The sequence below is a fragment of the Myotis davidii genome, unplaced genomic scaffold (assembly GCF_000327345.1).
Source record: "Myotis davidii unplaced genomic scaffold, ASM32734v1 scaffold281, whole genome shotgun sequence".
NCBI classification, from domain to species: Eukaryota; Metazoa; Chordata; class Mammalia; order Chiroptera; family Vespertilionidae; genus Myotis; species Myotis davidii.
The window spans coordinates 1,418,240-1,433,404 of record NW_006293784.1 but is presented as its reverse complement, the minus strand read 5'-3'; the positions used below and the strand labels follow the sequence as shown (position 1 = coordinate 1,433,404).

Below are 15,165 nucleotides of genomic sequence, written 5' to 3'. Positions count from 1 at the left end.
ATACGCAGCTGGTGGGGAGATGAGGAAGAACCTGAAAGACAGACCCATGAATTATTCAGCATAAGGGGAAAGTGCAGAGAGCTCAGTTTTCTTTTAACTGGAATTTGGGCTCCATGGGGACAGAGACCTCAGGGTTACCTTATACCTGGCATTGTGCCCAGCACTTAATAGTCATTTAATCAATATTTGTTTATTGAACAAATCAAGGCATACATGCATGATTTTCACAAAAGCTAAAGAGAAATCTTTAGGAGAATATAGGCAGTCATATCAAATGCAGTAGCCTGGGATCAAGAGGGCTGAAACTTCCAGGATTGCTGGTAGATTTGGTCAGAAGGAAGCTATTGTAATAAAAGAGATGAGGTAATTAAGTACAAGCAGTGAATTTAGGCTCTGCAGTCTTTTATAACACTCATCCTGAGCTGTTGATGAGCAGTTAAAGGCTATACACATACACACATATGTATGTGTATTATGTATAGCTATGTGTAGCAAGTATATGTTTGAATACATGTATGTGTATGTGTGTGTATATATATATATGTGTGTGTGTGTTTATATATAAAATATGACGTTTAGTTCTCCAGCCTTCATTGTTCCCTGTTGCTCTGTTGATGTCCTCTAGCTGCCTCCTTCAGGTTGTGCATCTGATGGGAAGCAGTGTCTCCCAGGAGGCTCAGAGGCTGTGGAGGAGTATTTTGGAGAGGTTGGAATATAGACAAAGGTCTATAAATACTAGTGTCTCCAGTAAGCTGCATAATAAACTTGCCATCTTCAGTTTTTCAGTGATTGCTTGCTCCCCAAGAATAGATATAATTTCCAGAACTTGCATAAAAATATACAATCCTATTTTTAGGTTTGTTAAAACTTTTTAATTCCAGGTAATACATTTCCTTTGAAAGGATAAATCTTTGTGTCATGAAGCAGAAATGTTTATTAGTCTGCTCTCTGGGATTTGTATGTTCGTGGATGAAGCATCCAGCCTTTCTTGTATTTGAAGATGTCATATCCAACTGCCTGTTAATGAAGATTCATTTATTTTTTTCACACCGTTAGGTATAGTCTGTGGGGCTAGACTTCTGTCAGTCCACATGAATAGAGCCCATTACTGGTAATGGAAGTCTTATACATGCCCATGGAGGTGAATATGCATCGAAATAATTCACATTTAATCTTTCGTAGTCATTCTTGTTTAACTGTCTTAAGATCTCAATGATGATCTCTTTTTGTCCCCAACTGCTGTTTGACATTGATTGTAGGTCATGGGTCTGAGGTTGTAACTTTAACAGGTGTAAGTGTTTCTTTCCTCTGTTTCAGCTGAGAAGTTTTGAGCATGAAATATTCACAGCCATTAAGAGACTTCCAATTTAATTTCTCATCCTGCTTATTCTGTAGTTCATATTAACTCCACAGTGCTGAAGGAACTGAACAAGTGGACTTTTAGACATCAGATCACTGGCCATGGTGTTGGCCATGGCGTCTCAGGATGCTCAGAGCCTGTTCCAGCCTCTCTCTTCCTGGATATCTCGGGTGTATGAAGCCCTCCAGCAAGCAGGGGATGTGTTATCTGCCTCGTTGGTTAACTTAAGCAAACAAGACTCTAAGTTGAATGACAAGCTAGACCAGGACTTAGATAATACTCAGATTCAGGAAACGTACTTTGAAGTTGAAGAACAAATCAATGACGGGAGTCAAGAGGACACACATTCCTTGTTTCTTGAAGTGGATCATTTTTCTTGTTGCAGTAGTGATTTGCAGGACTCTGCCCAAAGCTCAAGCCCTAGGCTTAGCCAACCTGCGAAGGACTCATGCTCCATAATATCCCAGTGGCCCAATCAGACCTGTGATGACCAAAAGCCACCACATGTGCTTTCTTCTATTGCTGAGGAAGACCATCACCTTGAACAGCAAAGGAGTGGCCTTCAACATGACTTTGAGAGCCACCTCTCTGGTATTTTAGAAAATGTTTATGGAAAAAAGCAAGGTAAGCTAGACCGTAGTCATTTTCTCTGGGTTCTTCCAAAGGACAATTCTGCTCATTTTATTTTGGCTTGTTTTAGTTGCCATATGACTTTTATTCTGCTCCCTCGTCTACCTTTCCACATGCTGGCTTTTTTTATTGAGAGATGTAATCCTTAGGAATACTTTCAATGTATACAATTTTGGAATATCCATACTTGTGGGACTCCATTCCAAAGCAAGAGCTCCAAGCAAGTAGAATGTTGAGAACGAGTCTGTGGGTTCTGTCTGAGAAGCCCCTTGTGCATGTCATGCTTTTTAAAATATCCTTTAAATTGTTCTTTTTTTTTTCACTAGGTTAGGAATCTCTCGATGTTACTATATTATTCAGTGTGAAATCCTGTTCAGAAAGCCATACTTGTTGCAAAAAATTTTAGCTGAAAACACTCCAAGAACACTTCTCACAGTATTTCACTGAGACGTGATGTGAGATGACAGTAGATAGAAAATCTTTGAAATAAGAATAGCTTGATTTTCTTTTAGCCTTGAATGGAAAGGATATATTTAAGAAAAACTGCCTATAAAGCTTTATCCTGTCAGAACGGAGCATATAATGGGCTTTCAATAAATGTAAAATGAATATGGTGAGACTGTAATTAACTCTGTAAAGGCAGCTATAGTATGTGCTGGCATAGATTTTTCATACTTCTAATACTCTAAGCCTGAAGTAAGGACAGTCCACCTGATTAGGGACAGAGAGGTACATGCCATGCAGAGAAAGATGTTGAGTGCGTATGTATGATGTGCACATAGCTCACACAGACTGTTGCATCTTTTATGTAATATAATGATGAAGTAATTAATTCTTCTATTAGGAGGAGCAGACTTTTCTGGAATATTTAATAATATCTTTATCTATTTTTATGATTCCTCTTAGCTTTATCTTTTTAAAAATATTTTTATTGATTTCAGAGAGGAAGGGGGAGAGAGAGAGAGAGATAGAAACATCAATGATGAGAATCATTGATTGCCTGCATCCTGAATGCCGTACAATGGGGACCTAGCCACACAACCCCAGAGGCCCTGATTGGGAATCGAACTGTGACCTCCTGGTCCATAGGTTGATGCTCAACCACTGGACAATGCTGGCCAGGCTGTCCATTACTATTTTGTATCTCTTGAGCAGATAATATTATTTTTATTGTTTAGTTTGTTGAAATTATTTCCTAATATTGTGTTGAGGATTTTAAAAATATATCTTTTCATTAGAAGTATTAGTCTGTAGTTTGTTTTCTTGCAATCTCTCTCTCTGGTTTTCGTGTCTGGGTAATGCTGGCCTTATAAAATCAGTTGTGAAATATTTCTCTTTTTCTATAGTTGAGACACATTTGTGTTAAATTAATATTATTTATTTATTAAATGTTTGCTAGCAATTTTCCAGTGAAGCCAACTGACCTTGGAATTTTATTTTGTGGGAAGATTTTGAAATATAAATTCAATTTAGTTTATTTTACTTTCAACTTGACAAACCTTTGTTTATTTTATTTTAGCCTTTACATCCCCCTCCCAGGGTGCCTGAGATCTCTCCCCAGACCCAACTCTGGAGGCAGCCTGAACCCATCTTGTGCTTTTGAGGATAGGAAGTGGGAGTGAGGCACAATTTCCCAGGGAGACCAGGGCACTGTACCTTTAAAACTTGTAAACCTGCACCAGGCTGGGGCAAAACCTCATCCCGCAAGCTAGGTCTGGCCAGAACATGGACTCTGGGCAGCTCTGAACATCCCTGGAGACCCAGAGCCTGTGGACAAGAGCCACCATCACCAACCCCACTGCTCAGGACTTGGAAAAGAAGGGGTTAGGAAGAATACCAAGGCCTCAGAGGCAGCTGCCACAGATCCGGGCTCTCCTGGAGAGGGCAAAGAACTGGGTGAGATTCTTGAGGTGCCTTTGTCTCCAGCAAGACTCCTGGCCCTCTCCCTGGGAGTGTGCCAGCTGTCCTCTCTAGAATTGTACACCTGAGTGCTATATAATTTCATTAACCAATATCACCCCAACAAATTTAATAAAAAAAGGAAAAAAAATCTATTTCTTTAGTAAATATAGGACTGTTCAAGCTATCTATCTTCTGGAGTCACTTGTGCCAACTTGTGTTTTTTAAGGATTTTTTCTTTGCATCTATGTTGTTAAATATATGGACATAGTATTTTCTGGTTATCTTTTTAATGCTTATAGGGTTTATAGTGATCTCCCTCTTTATTTTCTGGTATTGGTAATTTTTGTCTTCTTTTTTCTTTTTTCTGTGGGGTCTATCTGTGTAGATGATTATTTTGGTTTTCCCTTAAGTAATAGTTAGACTAAGTTCTGTAATGACTAAGAAATAGGTGTTGCAAGTTGTATAACAAAGTTGTGTAGAGTTACAACAATTTCATACATGAGAGCTTTGGGGGTGATTTTGCCAGAGGTGATCCGAGAAAGTTCCACAGAGCAGATGATGTAAGACTGCAAAATCTGAGCACAGTCGGAATTTAACAGGTGGACGGAGGGGGAAGGCATTCTGGTGGAAGAAATGGCATGGACACACATGTGGACAAGCCAGGTATTTTCAGGGATGGATCATGAGGCTAGAGTTTAGGCTGCAATTGGGAATGTCTTTGCTTTTCGTGTTAAGGATTTAGATTTTACTCTGTTTAAGTTGCCAGTCTCAAAAAGATCTTAATCAAGGGTGACACCAACAGAGAGGTCTGTTTTAGAAGGATAACTCAGGCATCAGTTTGGAGGCTAAATCGGAGGAAATAATAAATATTAGGGAGCTATTATAGTAGCTTGAAAGAAGAAGCAGTGTGTAAATCAATGTGAATATATAAGGAGAAATTCTTGTCATTATTTTGATGTATTTCCCCCCCAAAAGGCATCTCAAAAAGAGAGTCTTTGACAGGGCACTGGCAGGGTGCTGGACTTATTACTGGTAGGTGGGGGTAGAAGTCCAGGCTTCCCTCTTCGCTTCCGTAACATTTGAAGAGGCGCTTCTCATCAATGCAGGGTTGGGATGGGAGTTCTGTCTCCCCACATGGTCTCCACTAACATCGAGCTGAGGGCAGCATTATTGCTGCTGCACGATGGTGAAAATCTGGACTCTCCACCAGTCCTCTTCTGACACCACCCAAGTTGGGAGGGGCAGAGGCGGACGTGGGTCCAGGCTCTCCAAGTGGTCTCCTCTGACACTGTGGAGGGTGCAGATGCTCATTCCTGGCCATCAAAGAGAAATACCTGGATTGGTACACAGCCTTCTCTGCATTCCCTGGTTGGGGTGTTAAAATGCCTTCTTACAGGCTGGTGAGGATGCAAGTCTAGGCTCTCCACTTGGCCTCTGCTGGCCTGGATTGGGATAAAGAACACAGCGTTTTCTGTGCTGTTTGGCTGGAGTAGAATTTCATTGTCCCAAAGTTTTCTGTTTAGCTAGGCTGCCTTCTCCCTGGTCCTTTGCATAGAGAGAGCAGACTTTTCTTGAGGCCTTTCTTTGTCGCAATTGGCATTGCAGGGTTGCCAGCTTCTTCAGCTTCGAGTCTAGGCTCTAGGCATAGAACCAGGCCACTCACCACCATGTTTTCCTTGAGTCCCCTGGTCCCCCGCCAGTCTGCCTTCTCCTCTGCACTGTTGGGTCTTCTCTTCTTTGTTTTAGGGTTTTCTGGTTGTGAGCTGGGGGAATAATAGAGAAAAGAACATCTATTCTATCTTCCTGGAAAAAAAAAGTCTTCCAGTTAGTCCTTCTTAGCATTATGATTTAAAATTCCACCACTCCTCTCTATTTCATAGCGAAAATAAGAACAATAGAAAATGATAAAAGATGGTATGTATGTGTAGGTAAATATGAGAGAAATATTTCTCTGTAAGGGGAGAGGTCTTATATGATAGCCCTTCTCCGTTAGTCTAACAGAATCAATTGCCTACCATGTACAAAGTACTGAGAATGGACAGTCCTTATACAAGGATAAGCCATGGGCCCATCTTTCAGGTTATTGAAAAGCTTACACCATTTGCTTAATATGTTCCAGAAGATGCAAAAATGTGTTTGATGCCCTTGCTCTTTGGTGGCCATGGCAGTTGGGAATGAGGTAGGGACCTAGAATGAGACAGTCCTGTGTCCCCATTCAGTTGTGACTTTATAGATGGAGGAGCTTTACTAGGTTGCCTCTCTCCCTGATGTGAGAGAGCCCACTAATTCCCTCCCAATGCCTATAGCAAAAATGACAAAAGCCCCTAATTCCTTTCTTTCCTTAAGATATTTAAACACCCCAGGACTTTATGACAGTAGGATAAGGGACTGGACTCTCAGTCCTATGAATGTTCAGAAGCTTGTGTTTTTAATTTTTATTTTACCTGCTTGTTAACTATTTTCACGTGCCTATTTTCCCCTTTATACCATGGGATCATGTCAGACACAGCTCATGGGCTGCTTTGCAATCTCTACAGGGATGTATTTGGGGATATGCTAGGAAAAGGCAGCATTTTAATCAGTGTAATATGCACTTTTAAAAAAGCCTTGTCAAGCCTGCTTTTCCCATTTAACCTTGAATTCTTTTCATAACGCTGTGTCTTGATTTTATGTTCCTTAATGTGCCATATTTTTTCTCCACAATAGATTTTCAACTAAATTGGCCTAAAACAAGAGGGATGCTGAATGCTTTTTGTAACCATGGAAACATTTCTGGGCACTTACTGGGGACCTGGTTGCCAATAGTAATGTAGCAGAGAAAATAGATACACTTCATTTAGCAGTTGCCTCTGATTAAGAGGCAAAGAGACTCCTTACAGTGCCATCTCAAGATAGGCTTTTCGGTTTAAAGACCCAAATCCCAAAACACCAACTTCTCAGTCAAGAAGCAGTTGTGACAGACACCTTTGATATGTATTGGGAAGGAGTTCTAATTGCATTTAAAATCATCTTTGTTTTAAGTTTTTCAATTCATGCTTTTAAAAAAAAATTTAGGCTGTTTTTTTTTAACCACATGAATTTGTTTCCAGGAAATATGCTCACTATTTCCTGAAATAGCCTGCTAATGGAATTAATGTGTTCCAAGTATACTGGCACATAGAACTTTAGACACACTCTTTGGCTACCTGGAATGTATTTAAAAAGTAGAACAGTAGAAATGAGGGTGATATAACTTGACTTTCAATCAGATTACTCTACCAGGTTAGTATGACATGGAAGGGAAAATCCCACCCGGTTCTTAGTTGCTGGTTGGTCTGGAGCTTTGATGGGTTGAAGTATTTTTTTCTGTTGATGCTCTCAGGATGGCTTGTGGCGGTTGAGACTAAATGGTACCAGGGAATGTAATGCAGTTGATATATAAATCATACAGGCTTCATTGCCTTTCTATAGGATGCGTGACTGCACATAAGATGTTACATCCTGCCGTTCCTTTATTTGTAATACTGGCACTTCGCTTGTTTTCATTGCACGAGTGCTGTCTTGAGGGTAAATCTATTTCTGGTTAAATTTATCTTTATTTGTTAATCCTTCATTTGATAGCATTTGCCATCATGTTCCTCAGTTATCTGGAATTATCCATTAAAAAAGGATTAGTCTGAAAAATTTTCAGATTTGTTTTCTAAAAGCTTTATGAAGTTAGTTTTCTCGGTATGTTGACTTGCATGTTTTAGAAAAGCTAGGTATTAATGAACACACTAAAAGCTGACACAGTTTTCAGAGCCTTAACATTAAGGCATGGAGTTTATTATTGCTGTGGTTATGTATTTTGCCATTGTTGTCATTTTTAAAGGACATTTCAGGAATGTAATAAAATCCTACATGGCCATAAATTAGATCACGTAACTTATACACATGATCAAAATATTGATTCAATTTTTACCTTGATTTCTGGGTGTTACAATAAATGCTAGAACATTTTTTTAAGGTCAGGTTTAAAATGAGAAAATAAAGTTCATTTTCTATTTTCCCATTCTTACCATCATTAGGGATGGATTACAGGAATTAGAGATAACATACTACAAATAAGCTTAAATTCCATTTTAATGATTCTCAAGGAACCATATATTTTTTTTAATAATGGAATTTCTTGATAATAAAAAGGTCCAGGAGTCTTCCTAGCCCTGAGACTCAGACAGTAACGGAGCCAGGTGTGTTTTTCTTGCAATTATCTAGTCTAATGGTGAAGAAGTTGGGGCCAGGTAGGAGCTACGAGCTTCATAAGATCTCCCTCCCCCCCCCCCCCCCCCCGCAATATATCTTGTTTCTTCTTGCTTGAGGGAGATTCTTACCTGTGTGTTTGTGTGTTGTTATATTTCTAATTACCGTAGAAATGTTACCCTCCTCTTCCCCTATTTTATTCTTCTTTCTTTGGTAAATCCCCTTCTCCCTTCCTGCTGCTCTTTCCCAACATCCACTCCAGAGGAGAGAGAGTCTTGTTTCTGAAAAAGAGCCTTATGCTAAAGAGAGTTTCTGAGATGTGGTTAAGTTTCTCTTCCCTTTGAGCTCTTGTTAATTCTGCTCAGGGGTGGGCTGGGCCACTGTTAGTGGAGATATTAGTGCCCTTTACATTTCCTAGTTTTTAAACTTACGACACATTAAAAAACGTAGGAAAATGTATCATGATATAACAAACACCCACAAACCCACCATTTAACTTGGCCAAATTTTAACATTTTCCCACATTTAATCCAGATTTATTTTTAAGAAGCCATCTAGGACAGATATAATTAGAGTTCCCCGAGAACCCCTCTTTGTCTTCTCTCCCTTCTCTCCTCACCAGGAGGAAAACAAATCTAAATTGGAGGGTTATGATTCTCATCGTATTTTCATTCTTCTCCTGCAAGTTTTTTGTACCTGTAAATTATACATACCATAGTTTTACATGTTTTAAAACTTTACACAGATGACATAATGTTGAACACGAGTCCTGCCTTTGTGGTTGAAGTGGAGGGCTCCTTTTGTACAGGAGAGGCTATCCTGGTAGAGCTGTCAGCGGGTCCATCTCAGGCAACTTGGCAATAGTAGTAAACCCACTACAGCACGGAGCCAATGGATAGGTCCTGGCAACAGCTCCTGAGCATTCACCAGGGAGGGAAGATCAAGGGGGCAATAGCGCTCCTTTGGCACTCCAGCCGTGGAAATGAAGTCATGCTATTTCAGTCTTCAGTGGCACAGCCTGAGTCATTTTCACAAGAGGGGTGTCCTTATCAAGAGATTTTTAGCTATGATGGGAGAGAAGACCAGAAGAGTACTGTCATTCAGTATTAGCGCAGGAGAATATTTATCTTGCTGGTTATCAATGGAGTCTTTAAATTACTTCAATTACAGTTTCGGTTTTTAGTTATGGCATTGATTATAATGGAATTCTTTTCAAACTAGAAGTATTTGACCCCCAAATGTGTTTCTGAAACTGCCACGATTTTATCTACATTAACGTTATCTCATTTTTTTCTGATGCTTGAGCTTCCTTGCTAGACCGTATGAAGTCCTTAGAACAGGGACCATGCATTAATGTTTTCTGTATCCATCCCATCCATACTACATTTAGCTTGTGACTTTCCTATGTTAGATTTACAATAAATGTTTCATAAGTCAGGGGGATTGTTACACTTTGCAGAGGTTCTGGAGTACCTTTCTCAGGCAACATGGAAGACTCTGGGATATCTCCAAAGAATACGTGCTTGCCTGCCCTTTCGGCCTGCCTTTTCTGTATTCAGGAATTTTTGAAATGTGAGAATTAAATTGTGGAAAGTTGATATTTATCAAATGTCTTTTTTAGTAATAATTGCCGATCCAAAGGAATATAAATGCTTCCTCCTAGTGGACTGGTCAGTTTCTTTTAGCCTCCCTTGCTTGATGGTTAATATCTCCCTCACCTCTAAATGTTATCAGGGCCCAGGGCTCAGCCTTTGGACTTGTCTCTCTATTGCCCCACCCTCTAGTTTCCATCTCACCTAGCGTGCAAACCGGACCCCTTCCAGTGGCTACCCGATCCATGGTAATCGAGCCCCATGCTGCCTCTCTGGCCTCTCACTGCCCTTTTCTCTCTTGTCAACTCTGGCTGCCTCGGACCTTCTTAAACACCAGCTGTGCCCCTGCTTCAGGGCTTTTGCATACGCTGTCTCCTCTGTCTCGAATGCCCGTCCTCCATATGTCCCCGGCATTTGCTACCACACTTCCCTCACATCTTTGCTCAAATGGCCCTTCTCAGAGCCTTTCTGATCACATGAATTTAACCTGTACCTCCCTCCACTTTCCAGCCATCCCATCCTTTTTCTATGGATTCCCCCCCCCCCCCCCCCACACACACACTTATTGCTGTTTGACCTGTTATACTTGTCTGTCTCCATGAGGGCAGACATTCCATTCATTTCTTTCATGGGTGTATACCCCACATCTAGAAGTGCTTGCTTCATGGTGGAAATAAATAAATATTTGTCAAATAAATGAATGACTACTTTTTTTTGCTATTTGTTATACCCTGTTTTCAGTTTATTTTGACAACATTCATAAATTGAGTGACTGAATTTGCTATGAGATGCTTTTAGATTTGTAATAAGAGAAACTGTAAGCTATTGAAATGGAAGAACTGTAGCTTTTCTTCACTTTCACAAGGTATTAGAAAAAAGTAGGTTAAACCTTTAATAGAAGAAATATTACTATATCAATACAAAAGATTTTAATCCCTTAGTAATTCATGTTGGTATATGATGTAAAGTGAAGTTCTAAGTTGGGGATTGTTCCGATGGTCCATATTTTTCAAAGTACCATTTGTTTAGCACATTCTTCCTTCTTTCCCATTGATTTTTGTAAAGTTGTAGAGCTTTCTTTATCAATTATTGTGTTCTTTCTGTTAATCTGTCTCAGGGATGCCTTATCTAGTCCTTTAGCTCTAACTTCTATCAACATAGATTAAGGAATCTTTTTTGTATTTCTAGTTTGTTTGGGGGATGGAACAGATTATAAGTTTTATTATATGCTTTCTCTGCACTTATTGAAATAACCATATGGTGTTTTTTTTGTTGTTGTTACTGAGTGGATTACATCGGTTGATTTTCAAATGTTAAACTAGCTTTGTATTCTTGTAATAAATCTGGCCTAGTTATGAAATGTCATTCTTCTTATATATCAAGGGATTTGAATTCAAATATCTTGATTATGGTTTCTACATCTTTGCCCACGAAAGATATTGGCCTGTTGTTTTCCTTTCTTGTAATGTCCTCTTTAGATTTTACTGTCGAGGCTATGCTTACCGCATCGCATGATTTGAGTAATGTGTGCCTCTTTTTCTATTGTCTTATCACGTAGGTTTGGTATTATTTCTTCTTTGGCAGTTGAGCAGATTTCACCAGGGAAGCTATCTAGAACTGGAGTTTTCTTTGTGGAAAGAAATTAAATAATTGATTGAATTTCTTTAATATACTAGTATAATGAACCTTTCAGGTTTTCTTCTTCTGTCAGATCTTTTCTAATAGATACATTTAAAGTTAGGTTTTCTTAAAAACTGCTTTAGGTGCCATCCACAGATTTAATGTGTTGTGTTTTCATTTTAACTATGCTCAACACATTTTCTAATTTGTTTCAAGCATCTTTCCAGTTATCTTTCTTTTATTTATTTCTAGTTTAGCATCCCTGTGGTCAGAGAATACTCTTGTCAGTTTGATCCTTTAAAATTTGAAATTTGTGTTGCTTTTTTTTTAATTGGCGCAGTATGTAGTCCATTTTTGGTAAACACCCCATTAAAATTAGAAAAAAATGCATATCGTTAAGGAGTGTGAAGTGTGTGTGTGTGTGTGTGTGTGTGTGTGTGGGGGTGTGTGTGTGTATAGTTAGGTAGGGTTAGGGATACCTATTAAAATCTTTAAATATTATTACAGATTTTTCTATTTTTGTATATAGCCTGAAGTTATATTAGTTAGGGTTGTTTTCTCTTCCTATTAAAATAACCTTGTTAATATGAAATGCTTTATTTTTAGTAATACTTCTTGCCTTAAAGTTTATTCAGATATTAATAAAAATGTACCATATTACTTTTGGTTACTGATTGCATGCTAGAGTTTTTTCTATCCAGCTTTATACAATTTAGAGCAGGTTACTTATGAGTAAATATAATTGGATCTTCTTTACTTTTACCTAGTATGACAATATTTATATTTTAAGGTGAGTATTCAGTGCATTTATATTTAATGTAGTTACTGATATAAGTGCTTTTAAGGCAGTTTACTCTATTTTCTATACCCATTTTGTCTTTTTTTTGCTCCATTATTTCCTTTCTTTTGAATTAATCAAATATTTGCATTAGTGTATTTTTTAATTAACTTTTTAGTAATATGTACTTTTAGGTGGTTACCCTAGAAATTATAATATTAATTGTTAACTTTTTAAAGTCAACTCTAAATTTTATCACTTCTTGAACAATGCAAAGACTTTGTAACATTTTTATTTCATATATCCACCTTTGTACTTCTGTGTTTCTATTGTCAAACCTTTTACTTCTACAAATATTTTAAATCCCCCAAGAATCGGAATTAATATTTGTTTTCTTATTAATGCATAATTTAAACATTTTACCACTTTATATGTAGTGTAAGAACCTTACAACAGTATATTCCTAATTCCTCCTCCCTATCCTTTGTCATTATCACACATTTTACTTTTAACATATACACGAAGCACCCAATATATTGCTATTATTTTTGCGTTAGACAGTTACCTGTTAGAAAATTTAGAAATAAGAAAATGAATTTTCCTGGATATAGGTCCAGGAAAGAGAAGTGGCTCTAACTAACCACCTCAAAAGTAGAGCCCAATAAAGGGGATTGTGCTCTGAGCTGGAGAGAGACCTCATTTTCTTGTTTGTGGCTCTAGATTTTTTTCCCTAAGGGTATATGCAGATATGGGTATAAGGGTTTCTATATCCAGAGACTATTCTGATTGCTTGCTGCTGATGTCTCATAGGCTATTAAAATATTTAATATTCTTCTTTCACTATGTTATTATGTTTTTTAGATTGAAGCATGAATTTGCCATTCATTGTATTTCAATCCAGACTTAGTTGTACTGTAGTCATGCTCTCAGAGATGACATATGCCTCACTCACTGTCCTTTGGTTCTTGCAGCATCATGACCTTGCGTGCTCAGTATTATGTCAGGAGTTTAGCTCTCCTTGACCTTCCCATTGAATCTGGCGTGGGTATCAGATTGGAAACACAACTCAGAAGTCTCAAGACAGCCATCTTTAACTCGAGTCCTCTATTCCTCCCATTACCTCCCTCAAACTGCTCAAAAGAGACTTTCTATTTCAGAGGGAAATTTATAGTACGTGTAGTCAGAGCGTCTCTGAAAAGTTGGTCATATTTCCTTCAGACTTCATTATTGCTGGGGGTTGTATCAGGTGTAGGATCTGATTCTTTAGCAAGGAGGAACCCCGGTTTTATCCTTTGCTATCACTGAAAGCATTGATGCTCCATCTGAACCTTTTATTCAGGGACATCACTGTGCCATTCTTGGCATGGCTAGGCTTTGGAAGACAGAATTTGCTCAATTGGATTGTGCCACCGTACAAAGCCCTGAATAGTAATTTGTTTGGCCCCTGCCTTCAGTTGGTTGTCTTGCAACTCTTTGGAAAGAGCCTCAAACACAGTGGTATGTACACTTACGGGGTTCTATTGAACTTGGTATTGGTAATGGTGGTGAAGATGATGATTATAATTCATATCAGTTCTTGAAAGCTTATTGTGTATTAAGCAGTTCTTGAGTGCTTTATATACATTAAATAATTCAATCCTCCTAACAATTCTATAACTCCTATTATTAACTCCATTTTACAACAGAGGAAACTGAGGCATATGTTTAAGCCCAGAATCACATAGGTATAGGATTTGAACACAGGCAGTCTGGCTCTTAACCACAATGCTATGCTGCCTCTGTAGATAATTAACCCATAGCATTCTTCTGTTTGTTTAAAATTCTATGTAAATTGGAGAATATTGTACATGAATTCTCATGTTAATATGGTTGCAAAAGTAGAATTGAGAATTACTTGAACATGCTGATTAAGGAGAATAGGTTTTATGATTGAATGGGAAAAGTCATCAAAGTGTTAACATCTAGAAGGCTAAAATCATATTATTACAACCACTGCTGAAGTAAATATTCTTTTCTTAAAAGTAAACTACACTAATGTTTTTGGGTTGGGCTCCAAAGAAAATTGAAAAAGGGAAATTGAAAGTTAATTGATAAATGCAAAGTTGGAAGTACTAAGTTTATGGACAATATATTGAAGTGTGAATAAGAAAAAGTAGGAGAAACTTAGTGGAATTTAGTAGGTATGATAAAAAAACATATAGAACATTACAGTATCCAATTCTGGGAGCTCCTTCTTTAAAGTGAACGTAGCTATGTGTGTTCCTCAGTGGAAAATTCAGTCAGGGGCCAGAGTTTCAAGCAGTGTGTGATGCTCTGAATTACCTTTCATCGGAGTGGTTCCCACAGGGCCACCCTGAACATCACAATTAGGAATAAACTGGCCCTTTTAGAGCAAAGTCTTGGGTGAGCGGGAGGTGAGAAGGAGATATAAAGAGCATCCATCATTTTCTCCCCGTATTGGCAGCAGCTGCACCTCACCCTGGGAACAGATGTCAGGCGTTTCCGCTGCACCTGTGTGAACAAATAGCGATGTCCAAGGTGGTTTTATCTTGATTGTGAAGATTCTCGATGAGTGTATGGAGATCATGTGGAGCTCTAAAAATGATATGTTACACTTCCTTTTGGGAATGCTACTCCCAGAATAGCACTGTTCTTTGAAATCCTCATTTACATGAGCTTCATGATTTGTGGAAGGTGAGAATGCTCACACCTGCTTTGCAGATTGATAAACTCTGCCCGAAATTCCTAACAGGTGGATTGCTTGAAGTCGTGTAGTGAGTCAGCAGTGGGACTCTCGATAGAATTCAGTTGTTCTATCCCTCACAGGCCCTCTGGAGGAAGTCTCCCACCTCTCTCTTGCGTTAGGGTAGTTGGAAAAAAAGTTCAGTAGTAGGGAGTGTCTGCTGGTTTTATCAGCTTGAGGGCGTTGCATTTCTGTGTGTACACATTGGTGTGTTTGTGTGTGTTTCTGTGTTTGCCTATGTTTTCTGAAACATTTTTGCTACGTGGTACCTTCTTCCCACTTCCCAGATGGTAGTTCTGATTTTTCCTTCTTTTGGGGGGTG

At 38.6% G+C, this 15,165-nt stretch overlaps 1 protein-coding gene across 1 annotated transcript in view; it reads left to right on the top strand.

Annotated features, from left to right (window-relative positions):
* Window positions 1-15,165, top strand: part of SYT16 (synaptotagmin 16) — a 105,198-nt gene that overhangs the window by 21,901 nt on the left and 68,132 nt on the right. The window contains exon 2 of the mRNA XM_006767639.2: window positions 1,318-1,984. Within this exon, the coding sequence (XP_006767702.1) occupies window positions 1,462-1,984 (523 nt within the window). The 5' untranslated portion in view covers window positions 1,318-1,461. The remainder of the gene's footprint in view (window positions 1-1,317; window positions 1,985-15,165) is intronic.